This window comes from Phocoena phocoena, chromosome 12, assembly GCF_963924675.1.
Source record: "Phocoena phocoena chromosome 12, mPhoPho1.1, whole genome shotgun sequence".
NCBI classification, from domain to species: Eukaryota; Metazoa; Chordata; class Mammalia; order Artiodactyla; family Phocoenidae; genus Phocoena; species Phocoena phocoena.
In genome coordinates this window covers 15733125-15753223 of record NC_089230.1, presented here as the reverse complement: position 1 = coordinate 15753223, position 20099 = coordinate 15733125, and the positions used below count along the sequence as shown (strand labels likewise).

The 20099-nt window shown below is 35.2% G+C and overlaps 1 protein-coding gene across 4 annotated transcripts in view; it reads left to right on the top strand.

Annotated features, from left to right (window-relative positions):
* Positions 1-20099, top strand: part of PCMT1 (protein-L-isoaspartate (D-aspartate) O-methyltransferase) — a 45582-nt gene that overhangs the window by 9968 nt on the left and 15515 nt on the right. For 2 of the 4 annotated variants that reach the window (XM_065888735.1, XM_065888736.1), the window contains exons 2-5: positions 6535-6639; positions 8146-8177; positions 17555-17659; positions 19729-19849. In XM_065888735.1, coding sequence (XP_065744807.1) covers positions 6535-6639; positions 8146-8177; positions 17555-17659; positions 19729-19849 — 363 coding nt within the window. The remainder of the gene's footprint in view (positions 1-6534; positions 6640-8145; positions 8178-17554; positions 17660-19728; positions 19850-20099) is intronic. The other 2 variants (XM_065888737.1, XM_065888738.1) reach the window with 2 other exon arrangements.

Below are 20099 nucleotides of genomic sequence, written 5' to 3'. Positions count from 1 at the left end.
ACTGGCAATTGTATATGTCAGATTGTCAAAAACGGGAAAATGATTTAATAACTTAGTAAATATAGCTTGCTTTAGGCATCTTTCAAAATATGGAATCCTGGGAGAAAGCAAATAATAAGAACCTTGTAGTGAAAATTTTGGAAACCACCCAATAATGGTCTAAGGAAGCTTTATCCTGAGCCTTATGTGTTCCGCTTCTTAATAAATGACTGGTGACATGCTTTTAAAACTATTTAGGGTTTTTTAGTAAATTCTGTGTCCCTCTGTAGAGTAAGAAATCAGCCAAAGAAACTCACATAAGTTTGGTAGATGTATATTATCTAGCTTAGGGGAAGTAATCTCTTTAATTTACTTGATTTTTAGAATGTGCCTATAGCAATGTGTTTGATTTTAGATGTCACAAATATTCATCTAGAGAAGAATGAGTAAGTGAATATGATGGTAATTGGATGTATTGAGTGAGGCTGCTTAACCTGAAAAAGATAAGGCTTGAAATGGTCATGATATGTTCAGGTGTGTAAAAAGTGTTGGTTGGATAGAAAATTCAGCATATTCTTTGTGACTGCAGAGCGTAGCACTAAAGGTTTATATAAGTGAGTTATAAAGAGGGAGATTTCCTCTTAATACAGGGAAGTGTTCTGATAATTAGTGTGGTCTGAATGTGCAAAGGACTGTTCCACATCAGTGCAGCTCTTCAACTAGAGATCGTGGTACCAATTTATGAAGAAGTTAGACTTGATGACCCTTCTGACCTTGAGAGTCTATGAATCACCCCTCTGGAATTTGAATTGAATTCAGGGCAAATGACCCACTCAAGAAGTATTTTGAGAAATGAATTAGTAGAAGTCACTAAGCTATTTGAATATGGTAGCAGTACAGTGAACTGGTCAACAGGAATCTAACATCTCAATTTGAATGGCCCTACCCCTTATTTGCTCTGTGATCTGGAACAACTTAGTCTTTCTGAACTCAATTTTATTATCTGTAAGATGGAGTAATAATAGTGCTTACTTTATAGGATTGTTAGAGACAGTATAAGATTGTTTCATAGTTTCTAAGTTCTTACCTCAAAAGATAGTGTATGTAATGTGCTTAGGATTTTGTCTGGCGCATGACAAATATTTAGTAAATGATATCTTTTTTTTTTTTGAATTTACTTCTTTATTTATTTTTTGGCTGTGTTGGGTCTTCATTGCTGCGCACGGGCTTTCTCTAGTTGCAGCGAGTGGGGGCTGCTCTTCGTTGTGGGGCGCAGGCTTCTCATTGCGGTGGCTTCTCTTGTTGAGGAGCACGGGCTCTAGGCGGGCTTCAGTAGTTGTGGCACGCGGGCTCAGTAGTTGTGGCTCACAGGCTCTAGAGCACAAGCTCAGTAGTTGTGGTGCACGGGCTTAGTTGCTCCGTGGCATGTGGGATCCTCCTGGACCAGGGATCGAACCCGTGTCCCCTGCATTGGCAGGCAGATTCTTAACCACTGCGCCACCAGGGAAGTCCAATATCTCTCTTATTACGCTGCTTTTAAAACTTTTTAAAAAATGCTTTCACTGTTTTATTTTAATGAACTTTACAGGTAGCTTGCCTAAGCTTATTTGTGTAGAAACAGTACTTTCTATTTGGGTTAATTAATCCAAAGTTTATAATATTTTCAAATGGATGGATGATTTATTAATATAACCTAGTCTGTGAGTATTTAAGTGTTTCTCTAGTTGGTGTGCCTTGTTTGCTGATTTTTTAAAATATTCTTTTGTTATTTGGAGAGTCTGTATTTATACCTTTTATAGTGTCCTTAAACCACCTTTTCTTAACTATTTACTGTCTGGTCAGTCAGTATTAAATGGTATCCTTTGATTCCTCCTGTCACCTATATGACTCAATGATCTAATTCTACTTTCCCCTTTTTTTCCTCTTCCCATTGTTTTTAGTTGCCTTCTTTCTATTTTGTCAGAACAAATAACGTTTAAGTATTATTATTCCATCACTGTCTTTACCCTTTTAGTTTTTTTTAAAAAATAGTTTAAAAAACTATTACCTATTTAAAAAATAGTATAAAATAATTTAATAAGAGTTAAAAACAGATGTTATTCAGAAACTATTGCAATAGGGGAAAAGAGACCTCAGTATAAAGCTGGGCTCAGTTCCCAATACAGCATGAGCAAGTGGGGATTTATAGCCTAGGAGCAGGGTGGGCATCAGTGGGTAGAAAATTACTAAGAGGAGACATCAGGGGTAATGGGGGATTCTGGCTAAAATAACTTGACAGGATTCTTGCTGAAGGCAGACCAATCCACCCTTTTACTTTTAGTCTTTGCTCTAAAATTGGATATGTGTCCTTTTCTGATGTATCCCTAGTAATCCCTTGTTTAGATGAAGCACATCTTCTACAAGATTCCTTAGGAAGGGCTTGTGTGTACAGCATTCCCTGAGTTCTTGCACATTCAAGACTTTTTTTCCTATAACCTTGATATTTGAAGAACAGTTTTGGCTGCATATAAAATCCTTGGCTTACACTTTTAAAAAATCAGCTTTATTGAGATATAATTTATGTAAAAACGCACCAATTTTAAGAGTATGATTTGAAAATTTTGACAAATATAGGTGTGTAACCACCACCCTAATGAGGTAAAACAGGGGTGAGCAAACTACATCCCACAGGCCAAATCTGGCCTGCTGCCTGTTTTTAGAAATAAAGATTTATTTGAACATAGCCACACCCATTCATTTATGTCTTGTGTGTGGCTGTTCTTGTACTTCAATGGCAGAGTCGCATAGTTGCAACAGAGACTATACGGCCTGCAAAGCCTAAAATATTTACTGTTTGGATCTTAACAGAAGTTTGCTGATCTCTGATGTAGAACATTTCTTTCACCCACTAAGTTTTCTCGTGCCCTCTGCAATTAATCTCCTCCTTTAACCCCTGACTCCTAGCAACTGCAGATTGGCCTTCTGACACTATGGTTTTGACTTTTCGGGAATTTAATATTAGATGGACTCATATAGTGTAAATCTCCTGGCTTCTTTCACTGAGATTAGTGCTCTTGAGATTTGTTCATGTTGTTGGGTATATCAATAGTTTGCTCCTTTTTTTTTTTTTTTTTTTTTTTTTGCGGTACGCGGGCCTCTCACTGTTGTGGCCTCTCCCATTGCGGAACACGGGCTCTGGACCGCAGGCTCAGCGGCATGGCTCACGGGCCCAGCCGCTCCGCGGCATGTGGGATCTTCCCAGATTGGGGCACGAACCCGTGTCCCATGCATTGGCAGGTGGACTCTCAACCACTGCGCCACCAGGGAAGCCCTACCTTTTTCTTGATAATGTCCTTTGAAGCACAAAAGTGTTTAATTTTGATGAAATCCAGTTTATCCATTTTTTTTTCTCTTATTGCTCATGCTTTTGGTGTCATATCTAAGAATCCACTGCCAAATCCAAGGTCATGAAGGCTTACCCCAGTATCTTCTTCTATGATTTTTATTATTTTAGTTCTATGTTTAGATCTTTGATCCATTTTGAGTTAATTTTTGTATTTGATATGAGGTAAAGATTGAACTTTATTCTTTTCATGTGGCTATCCAGTTGTCCCAGCCCCATTTGTTGAAAAAGACTGTTCTTTCGCCATTGAATGGTATTGGGACCTTTGTTAACCTACTGATGTTTAAGTTCCTTCCTTGTAGCCAGTACAGTGAACTTCTAAGTCCCAGACCTGTGTTCACTATTTTAGTACTTAGTGTTGTAGTTTCTCTTTCTGGGAGTAATTTTGTCTGTGCTTCATCTGCATTCCCTACTTCCTTCTACTTAGTCTTTTAAACTTCAGTCCCTACCTTTGCTTTCTATACCCACAGGCTTGCAGCAATAGCAAAAGCTTTGTTGGAATGTGTTGTTTATTTTTCTACTGATAGGTAATATGAAGTCTGGATATTCTCTATGTCCTAGTAATGTGAAGGCATGGGTCATGTGTGGTTTTGTTTATGCCCCTTCTTGATCTTAGGTTTAGGTGGTTTTTGAATGGCTATGTGGAGAAATTCAGATTCTGGTGGGCACCATTACCCTCTAGAACCTGGAGGCTCCACAGTTGATGAATACATTAAATTCATTTGCATAAATATTTTAAACTTCTCATGATGCTTAAGTCTCATTTTAAAATAGCTGTGGCAACCTACTGAATGGGAGAAGATATTTTCAAATCATATATTTGATAAAGGGTTAATACCCCAAGTATATACAACTCAATAGCAAAAAAAATCAAACAATCCCATTAAATAAACGGGAAGAGGATCTAAATAGACATTTTTCCAAAGAAGACATACAGAATGCCAACAGGTACATGAAAAGATGCTCAACATCATTAATCATCAGGGAAATGCAAATCATAAACCACAGTGAGGTACTGTCAGCTCATACCTGTTAAAATGGCTGTTCTCAAAAAGACAAGAAATAACAAGTGTTTACAAGATTATGAAGAAAAGGGAACCCTGGTGCACTACTGGTGGGAGTATAAATTGTTGCAGCCACTCCAGAAAACTGTATGGAGCTTCCTCAAAAAATTAAAAATACAGCTACCATATGATCCAGCAATTCCATTTCTGCATATTTATCCAAAGAAAACAAAAACACTGATTTGAAAAGATATACGCACCCCCATGTTCACTGCAGTATCATTTACCATAGCTAAGATATGGAAACAACCTAAATGTCCATCCATGGATGAATAGATATGGATGCTGTGATGTATATATACAATGGAGTATTATTCATCCATAAGAAAGAATGAAATCTTGTCATTTGTAACATGGATGGACCTTGAGGCTATTATGCGAAAGGAAATAAGTTAGAGAAAGACAAATACTGTATGATCTGACTTACATGTGGAATCTAAAAAAATAAACAAAAAACCAAGCTCATAGATACAGAGAACAGATTAGTGGCTGCTAGAGGCAGGTGGGGTGCAAAATGGGTGAAGGTAGTCAAAAGATACAAACTTCTAGTTGTAAAATAAATGTCATGGGGATGTACAGTATGGTGACTGTAGTTAATGATACTCTGTTGCATGTGTGAAGGTTACTGAGAGAGTACATCTTAAAAATTCTCAGCACAAGAAAAAATATTCTGTAACTGTATGGTAATAGATGTTAACTTATTGTGGAGATCATTTTCTAACATATACAAATATTGAATCATTATGTTGTTTATCTGAAACTAATATAATGTTGTGTGTCAATTATACCTCAATTTAAAAAAAAGAAATCTGAAAAAAAAAGTTGTTCATAGTGTAGCCAAATTAAGCAAAGCATGTTTTGATTAAAAAAATTTATTTCTGGATTGTTAAAGTCAAGTTGATACATTTAATCTTACAGATTTTAGAGCTGTAAGGACAAGAACTATGCTATTTTGTTTATTATCACCCTAAGTATGTAGCACTGTGTCTGGTATATATTAGACAGACAGTAAACTTACTGAGTGAGTTAATAACGCCTTTATTGAATAATTACCGTGTGCATGGTTAATAAGGGTTATTGAAGTTTAACATATTATATTTAATCTTAAAGAATTGATAGTTGGGGGAGCAAATATATACAGTCAGCCTTCTATACCCATGGATTCTATCTCCATGGATTCAACCCACTGTGTACTGAAAATATTTGAAGAAGAAAGAAGTTCCATAACATTTCAAAAAGCAAAATTTGAATTTGCCACATGTTTGGCAACTATTTACATAGCATTTACACTGTATTAGGTGTTATAAGTAGTCTAACCATGATTTAAAGTATATGGGAGGAGATGCGTAGGTTATATGCAAAAACCATGCAATTTTATATAAGATGCTTGAGCATCCACAAATTTTGGTATCTGCTGGGGTTGTGGAACCAACTCCCTATGGACACTGAGGGAAGAGCATATTGACCTTGCTTTCCTTCTTGAAAAATTTGTTTCTCTTGGGCTCTGTAACAGTATATCTGCTTGATTTTCATCTACCTCTGTGTCTGCTCCTTGTCATAATCTTTGAAGGCTCTACTTCCTTTGCATTTCTCCTAAATGTACACTTTTGTGTATTCTTACCTGGCCACTTTAGTTCACTTCCATTGGTTTAGTTGCCATCTATACAACTAGTAATTTATAATCTCTGTTGTAGGTTTTTCTCCTGCGCCCCAGATGCATTTATCCAACTGACTGCTATATATCTCTATGTGTATGGTCAGTAGCTCCTAACTGAATAAATAACTTGTCCTTTTTTTCCTTAGCTCTGATCCTTGTCTAGGATTTTGCAAATCAGTATATGACATCAACATTTCAACCGTTAACCCGCTCCCACCTCCAAATCTAGTCAGTCAGGTATACATTACCTACTAAATATAACTCAAATCCTTCTACTTTTCTTCATCCTTACTTTCATTATTAAAGACCAGGTTGTGATTACCTGAGCCATTGCGACAACTTTCAATTTTGCTCTCTTCCAATCTAGTCTCTACAGTGTAGCCAGAATAATTATTCTAAAATATGTCTGATCATGCCACTTCCAGCTTAGAATATTGCTTCATTCATTTCAGAAAATGGAATCATCAAGACAGATAAAGTATTTGAAGTAATGCTGGCCACAGACCGCTCTCACTATGCAAAATGTAACCCTTATATGGATTCTCCACAATCAATAGGTAAGCTTTGGGTTTCTGAAAACGTCACAAATTTTACTCATTTACTCTGTAATCTATGTAAGTAAAAATAGGCTGGGACCCAGATGTGTATCTAGTACCTTGCTAATTTGAGTTTTATGCCTTAGTAAGTTTCATAATCCCAAACTTACCCAGTTTAATAAAATGATGTAATATATGAAGTGTCTTTTCTATTTTTTAAACAATACATATAAGAATTCTATAAAAATATTCTTAAAACATACTTTAAATGAAAACTTACAGTTTAAGCTATGTGCTGAGTTTTCTTTAGGGTCTTCAGTGTTGACTAAGGTTGGTTTTTGCATTAGCATCAATCTGAAAAATCAGTATTAAAGGGAATGTGTAACTAAGTTATTACTGACTTCTCTGCTTCACTTGCCCTGAATTTTTTGGTTTGCGCTTGTTTTTAGAAAGTTCCATATTTAACTCCTTCTCCTGAAGCAGGTTTTGCTGAACTGCTGAGCCTTGGCAGTGGGCGCCTTTGAGGCTTAGAAGTGCCTCAGGATTCTGTGGGCCAGCTGCCGTGCTGCCTTCTTTTGAAGCACTTTAACAGTCAGCAGAGAAGATCCTGGGGAGCTTCTGAACCCCGAAGGCACCTGCTACCACCGCTCAGTGAAAATTGCTTCAGACGCAGAAGCAGGTAAATAAGTTTTGAGAAAGCAACACTGGAAGAAAAAACTAAAAGCTAAAAATGGAGAAAAGATTGTTTTAATTAACATTAGTTGATAGTGTAAAGAGTAAATTGAAGTAGCTTATTAGTCTCTTAAGCTACTCTGATTGCCAGTTCTAGTTTTTTTTAAGGTGCCAAAAATATGAAGCAATTTAATTTTGCAAGGATTTTGCATACTCTGTGATATATGGAAGCTTATTTTCTTTTTATAAATCTAAAGAAAAAACATCATAAATTTATCAACTCAACTTCATGAAATTCTTCCTTAACTAACTATATGGGAGAAGAAATTTTTGGAAATAGTGGGACTGTTGTACTGAGCATGCTAGCCTTTGGCATGATTATATTTTCTTTTTTCTTTTTTTTTTTTATTTTTATTATTTATTTTTTGGCTGTGTTGGGTCTTCGTTGCTGCGCGGGCTTTCTCTAGTTGCGGTGAGTGGGGGCTACTCTTTGTTGCGGTGCACGGGCTTCTCTTAGGGCTCTAGAGCGCAGGCTCAGTCGTTGTGGTGCACAGGCTTAGTTGCTCCGTGGCATGTGGGATCTTCCCGGACCAGGGTTTGAACCCATAGTCTCCTGCACTGGCAGGCGGATTTTTAACCACTGCGCCACCAGGGAAGTCCATGATTATATTTTCTAATTTTAACTGTGCGTGACAGTACTGTACAGTACAAAATAAAAGTTTTATTTCTTGAGATCATAAAAGTGAAAATAATTTTTATGAAAAACAACTTATGGACGTTAGAAAAGGAATTACATGGAGTATTTCGTGTGTTTTTACAGTTGAATGTATCAGTAGTTCTCTTCTTCTTTTGCAGGGTTCCAAGCAACAATCAGTGCTCCACACATGGTAAGTTAACTTTGGTCATTTGGGTACAAATGGATCACATTTTTCCTCTAAGAGTGCTTTCTTCAGTAAAAACGGTTTAAAGAACATTTTTAACTTTTAATTATATCAGTTTTATCATCTATGAATTATGTAAATTGGTAATGAATTAATAAGAATAATCTTATTCTTAATACAAGATGTGTAGAAGGAACTCTCTTTGGTAGAAACTCATTAAAGTTTTTGGTGGTTGTCATTAGTATCTAATCATGTAAAAATTGTATATAAAATAATTGTATATAAAAGGTTATTTACTTAGAGGTGTGTTAATTAAGGGAGGGAATATGTTTAAAATATAATAGACATATTAAAGAAATCTCAAGTTGAATAATGTTTCATATTTTATTTGGATAATTCATTAGGGACTGGTCACGTATAGCAGTTATGAAGCTGTATAACTCTGAGAAGGACCTGTTTTGAGTTACTTAGCACTTTTAATCTGTTGCGAATTTTCTTGGGTTTTAAATGTCAGTTATTTGAATCAGTACTCTGTTGGTTTTTGGTGAAAAGAACAATAGCTTTTCTGATTCTCTGCAAGTATTTGGGGTTGGAGAAACTCTTATTTAAACTTAAAGCCTTCTTTATACCAAAATAAATTCTACACGTATATTCATAGTGAACTAATAATTTTACTAGAAGAAAAAAATAGGCAATGTATATATAAATATTTAATAAAAATGACTTTTTAAACATAACAGAAGACCTAGAAGCCATTAAAAAACCTGATATATTCAATATTTTGAAACATTAAAATCTTGAATTTCTTTAGATGGAAAATACAAACAAAATCAGAAGAGGAAAAACTGAGGGAAATATTTGAAATACATATGACAGTATAGGGCAAATCTCCATATATTTACATATATGGAATACATATATACACATGTGTATGTGTGTATCCTATATATTAAGAAGTAAAATACTACTAAGCCCAAAAGGAAGTGGGTAAAGTACAAGAATATAGTTCATAGAAAAAGAAATACAAATGACATTGGCATTTAACCAAATGAAAAGATGTCATCTTCACTTATATTTAGTGAATTGCAAATTAGCACTACAATAAAGTACCATTTTTCTCCTATCATCAGAAATTGAAAGTTTATTACTTTATATTAGAAAAGGGAAACTGACAAATTATTGTTTTTGTTGGGAAAGTAAATTGATAGTGTTTTTGGAAGGCAGTTTGGCAATACCTAAAACATGTGAGATGAATATACCTTAGACTCTCCAGTTTTATTTCAAGATATTTATCCCATAAAATATTTGCACAAGTACAAAATAACTGAGGATATTTATTAACACATTATTTATAATAACAAAAAAATAACAGTAATCACTAATAGTCCACTAATAGTGGATGGTTAATAAATTATAGTAAATCCATACAGTGAAATACTGTGAAGTGAAATGAATAAAGTTCTGTAAATACGAATATGGCAAGATCTTCAAGAAACATCATAAAAGTAGAGTGCAGAAGACTATTTAGAGTTTTTCTTTTAGTTATGGAGTAGGAATGGTTTTTGTACGCATTACCTATTCAAAGAAATTAATGATTAACAAAAAAATTGTAGTCTTAAGATCCCTGAATACGCTTTGAAGTGCTACTTAAAAAGAAAAATTTATATAGAAGTATTCGTTTAGTGATAAAAGTTATTTTAGAGAATTGGTACTCAACATGTTTGGGAAATTGCCTGGAGATAAATGGGAAATACTGCATGAAGTTTTTCTTTTCTCTGAAGTGTGGTGCTGAGTGTCCAGTTCACTACCAAATGAGACGTGGCACTAACTCCACTGCAAATGGTGCATTTGTAAACAAAAATAATAGCTTTATTAAGATGTAATTTATCCCTTTTTAGTATACAGTTCTGTGGTTTTTAGTCTGTTCAGAGTTGTACAAACATTACTACTATCTCAATTCAGAACATTTTCATCACCTCAGAAAGGACCCCTATACCTGTTTAGCAGTCAGTTCCCATCCCTCATTCTTCAGGTCCTGGCAACTAACCTGCTTTTTGTTTCTATGTCATTCTGGACATTTCACATAAATGGAATAATACAATATGTGGCCTTTTATCACTGCTTTTTATATTCTGCACAGTATTTTCAAGGTTTATCTATGTTGTAGCATGCTTCAGTATTTCATTTCTTTTTATTGCCAAATAATATTACATTGTATGGATATACCACATTTTGTTTACTCATTCATCAGTTGATGGACATCTGGGTTCCTTCCACTTTCTAGCTACTATGAATAATGCTGCTATGAACATTAGTTTACAGGTTTTTGTGTGCATATGTTTCCAGTTCTCTTAGGTATATACTTGGGAGTGGAATCTGCTGGGTCATATGGTAATTCTGTGTTTAACATTCTGAGGAACCGCCAAACTATTTTCCAAAGTGGCTGCACCATTGTACAACCCTGCCAGCAATGTATGAGGTTTCCAATTTCTTCACTTCCTTCTCAACACTTGTTATTGTATGTTTTATTTATTTTATCCATCCTGGTAGCTATGAAGTGATATCTCATTGTGGTTTTGATTTGCATTTCCCCAGTGGTAATGATGTTGAGCATCTTTTCACGTGCTTATTGACCATTTCTGTATCTGCATTTAATGAACCTCAAAGTCACAGGTTTGGAAGTAACTACAACCCTGGAATATTTTCCAAAGTCTTACTTACAGAAAAACGTGAAATGGCATCCTGGTAGCAGTGAACATATTTAGCATCCAGATATTGAACCCCAAATTCCATTTCTTGCTGAAAGAGACTAGCACTTCATGGAAAAGTGACTAAATTCCAGAAAGTGAAGAAGTACTCAGAGGCTAATGGGGTAATGTCAGGAGGACATTAGGAGCAGGTTTAAAGAGACTCCCAGAAGCCAAATTGGAGACAATTTGAGAATCAGAAAATGGTAGATAGTGAAGACAATGGATTATAGCACAGTGAATTCAGAAACAAAAATCTCTGAGTCCATAGGGATTTAAAAATAAAATAGCAAGATGGGGAAAAAATGAAAAACAGAAGAATACCAATTATGTGTGGAAAGAATAATAGAATTTAAAAAATCAGTTCTTTGTAATTATCAGTGTAATAATTGAATTAGGCAAAGATCATCAGTTAATCTAAAACCATTGAGAAAAGTTGTTGGGGAACAGAAATATCCATGTAGTCTCAGATTATTATTCGACATATTAGAAAAATGTGCCTTGAAAATAGAGTGATCTAGTGGTTACCACATTTACTGAGTGGTTGAGCTTGTTAAGTCCAGTAGTGAGATGGTCCAATGTTATGTGCATCCTGATGTGATGCAGTAGGAGGTGCCCTGCAAGCCCTGTGTGCTGTTCTTGCTCAAGTTCTTTGATCTAAATCTAACCGTGAGGAAAGTGACACATCTAGAATGTTTGTGGTATTATGTAGGACAACTGGACAGGTCTTTTAAAAGGAGTCAGTGTTCTGATAGACAAAGGAAAGTGGTGGATGGAACAGAGTTGGGGAGAATATTCTAGATTGGCACATGCAGTGCATGAACTTTGAATGGATTGGTGGGGGGAACAGCTGTAAAGGAGATTGGGGAGACAATTGAGGAAATTTGAGTGTGGTGTTTATGTTGGATGATACTACATTAATGAGTTTCTTGAGTGTGGCAATGGTGATGTGGTTGCAAAGGAAGATGTCCTAGTTTGGTTTTTTTGGCAGATACATGCTGAAGTATTTAGGAGTGTAGTATTACGTCCACAGCATATTTTCAGGTGGTTTGGTAAAATAGTATGGCACAATATAAATAGTTGGTGACTATATGAGGAGAAAAGGATGTTCATTGTACTTTCTGTGGGTTTGAAATTTTTCATAATTATAAAAATGAACTTAAAAAAAAATTAATTTTTAGATTTAGAAATGAGCCTGGATTATCCAGAAGAATATTAGCTATAGTGATAAAAGCATGCAAAAAGCTAATAATTGTGATTGAAGGCCTTGACATTTTTAATCTGAATGGGACTTTAATAATAACTTAGCATACCCCTCTTTAAAAAAACAAATCTTATGCAAATGTAGTACTGAAAAAAAATTCCTGAGTTTCTTTTGGAATTAAGTTGGGACAGTACTGTCTATAGATTAGGGATTGGCACCTTAAAGAAGTCCCTTCTAGTCCTTTCAGTTTTGGACTCAGGAAAGCCCAGGTGTTAAAGGAGTTATTTTGTTTCTTTGATTACTTCATACAAATATGATACTTGTTATTTTATTAATGGAAATTATTAAACTTTCAGGGGATACTGATCATTTTGAAAAATCCGATAAAAGCTTCTTCCTGAAAAAAGTTCACGAACTCTCTCTTAGAGACTCCATTCTTCAGGCTAAGCCTCTTGTCTAAGAACAATAGCTTTGACTAAATAAAATGTCCCCAGTAGTTTCCTCAGTAAAAGTTAATCCAATGTGTCTCATAGAAACCTCATTAACTAACACTTTCTTGTTCCACTGGTTGATGTTCATAATGATGATTCAGAGATAGTATTCCACTGTATCATTTTGAAGCATCAAAGAAAGATAAGGTTAGTCAGATAGTTTAAAAATTTTTGAAACAATCTCAAACTTATGGGAAAGTTGCGAGTACACTGTCAAGAACCTTTCTTTACTCCTTTTGAGAGTAAGTTGCTGAAATGATGCCCCATCACTCTTCAATACTTCAGGGTGTAGTTTATTTCCTACAAAGGACATTCTGCTATGCAACCACAACATAACCATCAAAACCAGGACATGAACATTGACACATTACTACCATCTAATCTTCAAACTCGTTTTCAGTTTTTCCAGTTGTCCCTATGATGTCCTTGATAGCAGAAGAATCCAGTGCTGAATCACTGCTCTTTTAGTCTCCTTCGATCTGAACCAGATCCTCAGCCTTTCTTTGACTTTCATGGCCTTGACTCTTTTGAAGAAGTCAGGCCAGTTATTTTGTTGATGTCCTTCAGTTTGGGCTGTCTAGCGTTTCCTCATGATTCCATTCAGGTTATGCCTCTTTGGTGGGAAGATCACAGAAGTGATGCTAGGTTTTCATTACATGGTATCACAATACAGTTTTGATTTGTCCCATTACTGATGTTGTTCACTTGATTAAGGTGGTGTCGGCCAGCCTTCTCCACTGTAGAGTTACTGTTTTTGGCTCTTGTAATTAATAATTATTTTGTGAGGGGGTACTTTGAGATTATGTGTCTTTTCCCTATTTATTTATTTATTTATATCAGTATGCATGGTTTCCTGTCTTTTCCCTTTCCATATTTAACTTCTAACAGTGAAAAACATGGTTCCTTTTTCCTTGATATATTCATTTATTTGATCAATCCGACTGTATATAGTCCATTTCCCGCTGCTGTCACTTTCTCCCCCCACCCTTCTCATACCACCCCGTCCTCCATCATTTATGTCTGACGCCTGGCACTGGTCCACTGTGTTGTGCAGAAATTCTCCTTGTCTAGCTTGGATTCTGACTCCTGTTTGGATCTGCTTCCCTATGCGAACACAGATGCCCTCCTCATCCTGCTTGGGCTCTGACACTTCTAACTGGACACTGCAGCTACTCTCTCTGCCACCGGGGTATGGGCAGCTACCTTACTCAGCCCAACTTAATGGCTTTAGGATCGATTTGTTCAGAAAGGGAATGGATGGGACAGGATACCAGGAGAAAAGGGAAAGGAGGGTAGTAACCAGATTTTTTTGATTAACCAAGTCATTTTGTTCTCTAACCAAGCAAAAGAGGGAAGCCACTGATTATTTGACAGTTATATACAAGATTCCTAAGAGAGAGTTTTTCCAAAAATACACTAAATGGAAGTAAAAGATCAATTAACTGTTAATTTTACCTTTACAAATGACTTCGAAGTACCTTAAAGAATAGCAGCATCAGGTCATTGAGCTGTAATGGTTGAATTTTCATTAATGTGAATATTATACCTTTTATTCATAAATCCTTTAGAATTTATAAAGTACTTTGATACTTCATCACTTTTGCTCGCAGTGGTACTGCTATGGAGAAGGCAGAATAGGAACAACTTTTTTCTCTCCATTTTAATGATGTGGAAACTGAGGAACAATGAGCTAAAAATAAGTTCCAAAGTCAAGGGGTAATAAATGCAGAACCAGTAGAATCCAGTACTTTGAACACTTAATCCAGGATTCTTTTTCGTAGTACTAGTGGTTTCCATTTGTTAGGCAAGAAGCTCTTTGCAAAAGAATCTATATGAAAAATTGAAATTTTTAGTTATTTCTCTGTTACCCTTTTACCAAACACACCAACCACTGGTCTACATTTGTGTGTTACTCCTAAAGGGTTCTGTGGAACCTTTATGACTTTCTGGAACATGGTTTGAAAATCCTTGGATTATATGAGGCTACATCTATTAATGGCCGTCTCCCCTTTTTATGTTAATTGTGAGAAAAGATAGCCTTAACATCTTTTCTTTTTAACTTTTTAATATGGAAAATCTTCAGCACCACACATGCAAATAGAATAATACAATGAACCCTTAAGTAGCCATCACCCAACTTCAGTAATTACCAAAAATTTGCTAATCTTGTCTTATATAATTGTTTCTCTTTTGCTGAAATATTTTAAAGCAATCCCAAACCGAATATTATTTTACCCCCAAATAGTATAAATCTGAAAGACTTAAAAGCACAACTACAATACCATATCATGACTAACAATGTTCCTTAGTATTATCTTATATTTAGTCCATGTTCAAACTTGGCCAGGTGTTTCAAAAAATTCTTTTACAGTTGATCTGTTTAAATCAGGATCCAAACAAGAGGCTTACATTGTACCTTTTTAGTCTTTTTTAGTCTTTTTAGTCTCTTTTAATTTTAACAGTCCCCCTTTTTAAAATGCCATTTATTAATTGACAAAATTTGTTCATTTATCCTATAGAATTTCCCATATTCTGAACTTGGTTAAATGTTTCCTGGTGGTGTTTAACTTGTTCCTTTTTTTTTCTTTTCAAGAAAACTCCTTAATGGTTCTTCTGTTCATCACATCAGGAGGTACATAAATGTCTGATTCTCCACTTTTAGTGATTGGAATAAACAGTATTTTCAAAAAATTTTAATTAAATTATAATATACACACAATAAGGTGCACACATCTTAAGTGTACAGCTTGATAAACGTTTACGTGTGTACATATATGTAACCACTACCCAGATCAAGATACAGAATATTTCCTGCACCCCAAAAGGCTCCCTCAGTCAGAAAGGCCTCTTTTCCTAGTCAACCTCTATCCTCAAGGTAACCAGTATTCTAGCTTTTATCACCTAAGTTAGTTTTCCACAATAGGGAGTTTCCATTCTATCCTCCATTTTGAATGTTACCTGTTTCTGATGATTAAAAAAAAATTTTTTTTTAAATTTTGGCATAATTTCAGACTTACAGAAATGTTCTAAGAATAGTACAAATGATTCCCATATACTTTTTACCCATACTCACCAAATGTTATCATTTTACTTCATTTGTTTTATCATTTATTCTTTCTCTCTCCCCCCTCTCTCCCTTCCCATATATATATATATATATATATTTCCTTTTTTATGAACTCTTTAGGAGTAATTTGTAGGCAGAATACTTTTTACCTTTAAAAATAGGACATTCACTTAAATAACCATAGTGCAGTTGTCCAAATCAGGAAATTAACATTGATTAAACACTTAGCAAATTTACAGACCTTATTTAGATTTCATCAGTTGTTCTAGTAATGTCCTTTATAGGAAAAGAAAGTTGCAGGTCAGGAGTTTCATTCAATTGCCTTGTCTTTTTAATCTGGAACAATCCCTCAGTCTTTTCTTTTATGGTCTTGAAAATGTTTATGAACGTTATAGGCCAGTTATTTTATAGAATGCCTCTCAATTTAGGTCTGTCTGATGTTTCTTCTTGATTAGATATGAGTTATGCATATTTGCCTGGAAAATCCCAGAAGTGATTTATTTTAGCAGATGACATGTGATGTCAGAGTGTCCCATTATTGGTGATGTTAACTTTAATCATCTGACTGAGGTCGTGTCAATCAGGTTTCTCCACCAAGAAACTTCTGAACTCCACTGTAAAGTTACTACTTTAACGTTTTGTAATTAATAAGTGTCTGGGGCAAACACTTGGAGAGTATGTAAATATCTTGTTACTCATCAAATGATAATACACTAGTTTTAGCATCCATTTGTGATTTTTGCCTCAATCAGTTATTACTGAAATGGTTGCCAAATGGCAATTTTCTAAGTTCATCATTTCATCTATATTTAAAAACAGTTGAGAACAGTTTCTCCTTATTCTCCATTTATGTATGTATAGAAGGACGTATTTACTTCTGTCACTATGGATTCATGGATATGTATTTTTGTCAACCAAGATCTGAGAGTGAATGTGCTTATTGCTACTGGATCTGATGATTTTTAATAATGAATATACCAGGCATTTAAGGGCAGCTTTTGAGATAACATTTATTAATTCTAACCTCATATTTTGGAAGAGCACTAAAATGTAAGTTTATAAAGAGGATGGAGTAGAGAAGGCTTTATTTCTTGGTTTGGTCCAAAGCATAACCAACATGATTTTATTTGATTTGTCATTTATATATACTGTAAACATAAAAATATATATCGTTTGGCCCCCTTAATTCCACTTGTAGGAATTTGTCCTGTAGATATATTTTATAAGATTATTAAAAAGGTTACTACATTATCTTACAGGTACACATTTTAAGATTATTTTATCTCTTGTTATAGAAGATTGAAGCTAACTTAAATATCTCTCATCAGGTATATTTATTACTACAATACATTCATACAAAAATATACTCTTCAGCCTTAAGAAAGAGTGAACACACTGTTTAAATAGTGATAAGGAACCTCCTTCAAGATATAATAAATTTATAAATGCATATGTATTTGCTTATATATGCATAAAGTGAATATGTTTGGAAGAAATCACTAGAAACTGGTAACATTGGTTGCCTCTAGGGAGTGAGACTGTTTGGGGACAGGGGTGAGATGCAGACTTTTCACTGTAAATCTTTTTGTAGCTTTTGACTTTGAATTAATTAAATTTAAAAAATTCGCACACTGGAGGTCTAAAATTACTGAACACTTTATCTAAAACACAAGAATTTTAATCAAACAAGAATTTTTTTATACGTAATTCCTGTGTAGATACAAGTATATAATATGTTATGTTTTCATTGTTTTGGTAGATGACAATAGTAGAAAAATTGGTGACAAGTTAGCAACTTTATTTGTATGCCATGGTGTATATACTTTATAGAGTCTTGAAAAAAAATGAATACTTGCTTTGTTTTCTTTTGGCAGCATGCATATGCACTAGAACTTCTATTTGATCAATTGCATGAAGGAGCTAAAGCTCTTGATGTAGGATCTGGAAGTGGAATCCTTACTGCATGTTTTGCACGTATGGTAAGAGCTTTATTTACCATTCTGGCCCCAACAGAAGCATATTATATGATTTGGCTGTGTGTTTTTTTCACTAGCAGTTTTTGAAGGTTTTCTATATATGCATAAAGTGAATATGTTTGGAAGAAATGTTCCTTTTTAAATTCTATTAAGATAGCAGTTAGAATATGTATCACCTAGGATTTCTTTTTGTTGTTGAAGTGACAGAACATTCAGTCAAAGTGGCAGAACTTGAAGGGAATTTAATGGAAAAGTCTAGAGGTATATCTGACTTCTTGTATGGCTGGATTCAGAAGAAGATCAAAGGTTGTTATGGACAATGGGTTTCTCTCTGGTTCTTGGTTTGACTTTGCTTTCCTCCACATGTTGGCTTCATTTTCCGATGTGTTCTCTGTGATCACAAAGTGGCAACCAGTAGCTCCCAAACTTCAATCTTCCAAGTACTCTCCTGGCAGAACAGAATACAGCCTGATTTCCAAACACTCCTACAGGTTTATTGGGATTGAAGTAGAGCTTTTTTTACATTAAGAAAAATGCTCTTATAAAAATGCGTTGTGGGCTTCCCTGGTGGCACAGTGGTTGAGAGTCTGCCTGCCGATGCAGGGGACACGGGTTCATGCCCCGGTCCGGGAAGATCCCACATGCCGCAGAGCGGCTGGTCTCCTGAGCCATGGCCGCTGAGCCTGCGCGTCCGGAGCCTGTGCTCCGCAATGGGAGAGGCCACAACGGTGAGAGGCCCGCGTACCGCAAAAAAAAAAAAAAAAAAAAAAGCGTTGTTTGTTACACTTCAGATTTTTATCATCAGAGGCTTATCTGGTAAATGACTATCCACAGTATAAGTCTGGAGGCCCACTCAAGCACCTTGAAGTAAAGGTTTATCTGTGTTCAGATAATCAAATCAGGTTGATTATGAAAAATCTTGTACGTGTAGGCCAGCTTGGAAGGGTATGGTTTAGTTAAGTTAGGATTTATGGATCCTTTAGGACTAGAATCCATTTAATTTGCTATGCATATATAATTGGCAGACTACTGGAATGTAAGCTCCAGAGAGGTGGGAATTTTGTCTGATTTTTTTTCATTGATGTATCCTAGACATCCAGAGCAGTGCCAGGCACACAATAAGGATTCAGATATTTGTTTTCAGTTGTTTGACTTGTTTTGTACAAGTTAAACCCTCACTAATGGGATGTAACTAAATACTAGAAATGGTATTTAATTAATGACTTCTCTATACTTGACATGTTTATGGTTTCAGAGGCATAATCATTTTTTAAAATATCATTAGATTTCTGAGTTATCTTTTTGGAACTGATACTAGTCAGTGTTTTTCACACATTTACCATGTGTTAGTCTGTGTTCTCAATGCTTTTCCTGTATTCTCTTATTTACTCCTCACATGATTTATGAGGTGTATACCCCCTTCCTCCTCATTTTTCAGTTGAGGAAGCCTGATTGATGGAATAACTTGTCAAGGTTATAGAGTTGTAAGTAAGTGGTGAAACCTAGATGTGAACACAGGCGGTCTGACTTCAGAGTCTTTATTGTGTTAAATTTATTTTACAATTAATATTTATACTTGGGGCCTTATGTATTTTTATATTTCCCACATGTGGCAGTAGAATCAGGTATAGAAATCCCTATACAAAAAATTTTTTATGTAACATTTTAATATTTAAAGTCACACTTTTAAATAGAATTTAAATAAAAAATGGTTGCACTAATAAGTACAATTTAATATTGGTAGCTGAGTCCCACTTCAAGATCCTGGATTTAAAAACTAGAAATTGAAGAAAGCTATCATTTTTCTTAGTATTACAAGTTTTTGTAATTTATTCTAGCTTCTTAATTACTGAAAGTATCATTATTCATTTAAGGGTTATAGTTGAGAAAGTTGTATTTGCCAAATAATTTATAATAAACTGAGTGTTTAACAATCTAATTGGAGACTTAAGCTGTTTATTTGTCCTGATTTCTCATTGCAGAATATGACTTTGGATAAAGAAATACTTTAATGACGCTTTAGAAAAATAAACTTAGACCAGTGAACTATTGAATTATTCTTTCACTTCCAGGTTGGACCTAGTGGAAAAGTCATAGGAATTGACCACATTAAAGAGCTAGTAGACGACTCAGTAAATAATGTCAGAAAGGATGATCCAATGCTTTTGTCTTCAGGGAGAGTGCAACTGGTTGGTAAGTATCAGAAAACTTTAAAAATTTCCTCTCTGGAGAATTTTTATTTTCAGAAAAATCCCATGCAAGCTAAATAATACTCAGAGCTAGTTATTGCATTTTTTTTAAATTCACTTTTTTTTCTTTTCGTGGTACGCGGGCCTCTCACTGTTGTGGCCTCTCCCATTGCGGAGCACAGGCTCCAGACGCGCAGGCTCCGCGGCCATGGCTCACGGGCCCAGCCGCTCCGCGGCACATGGGATCCTCACGG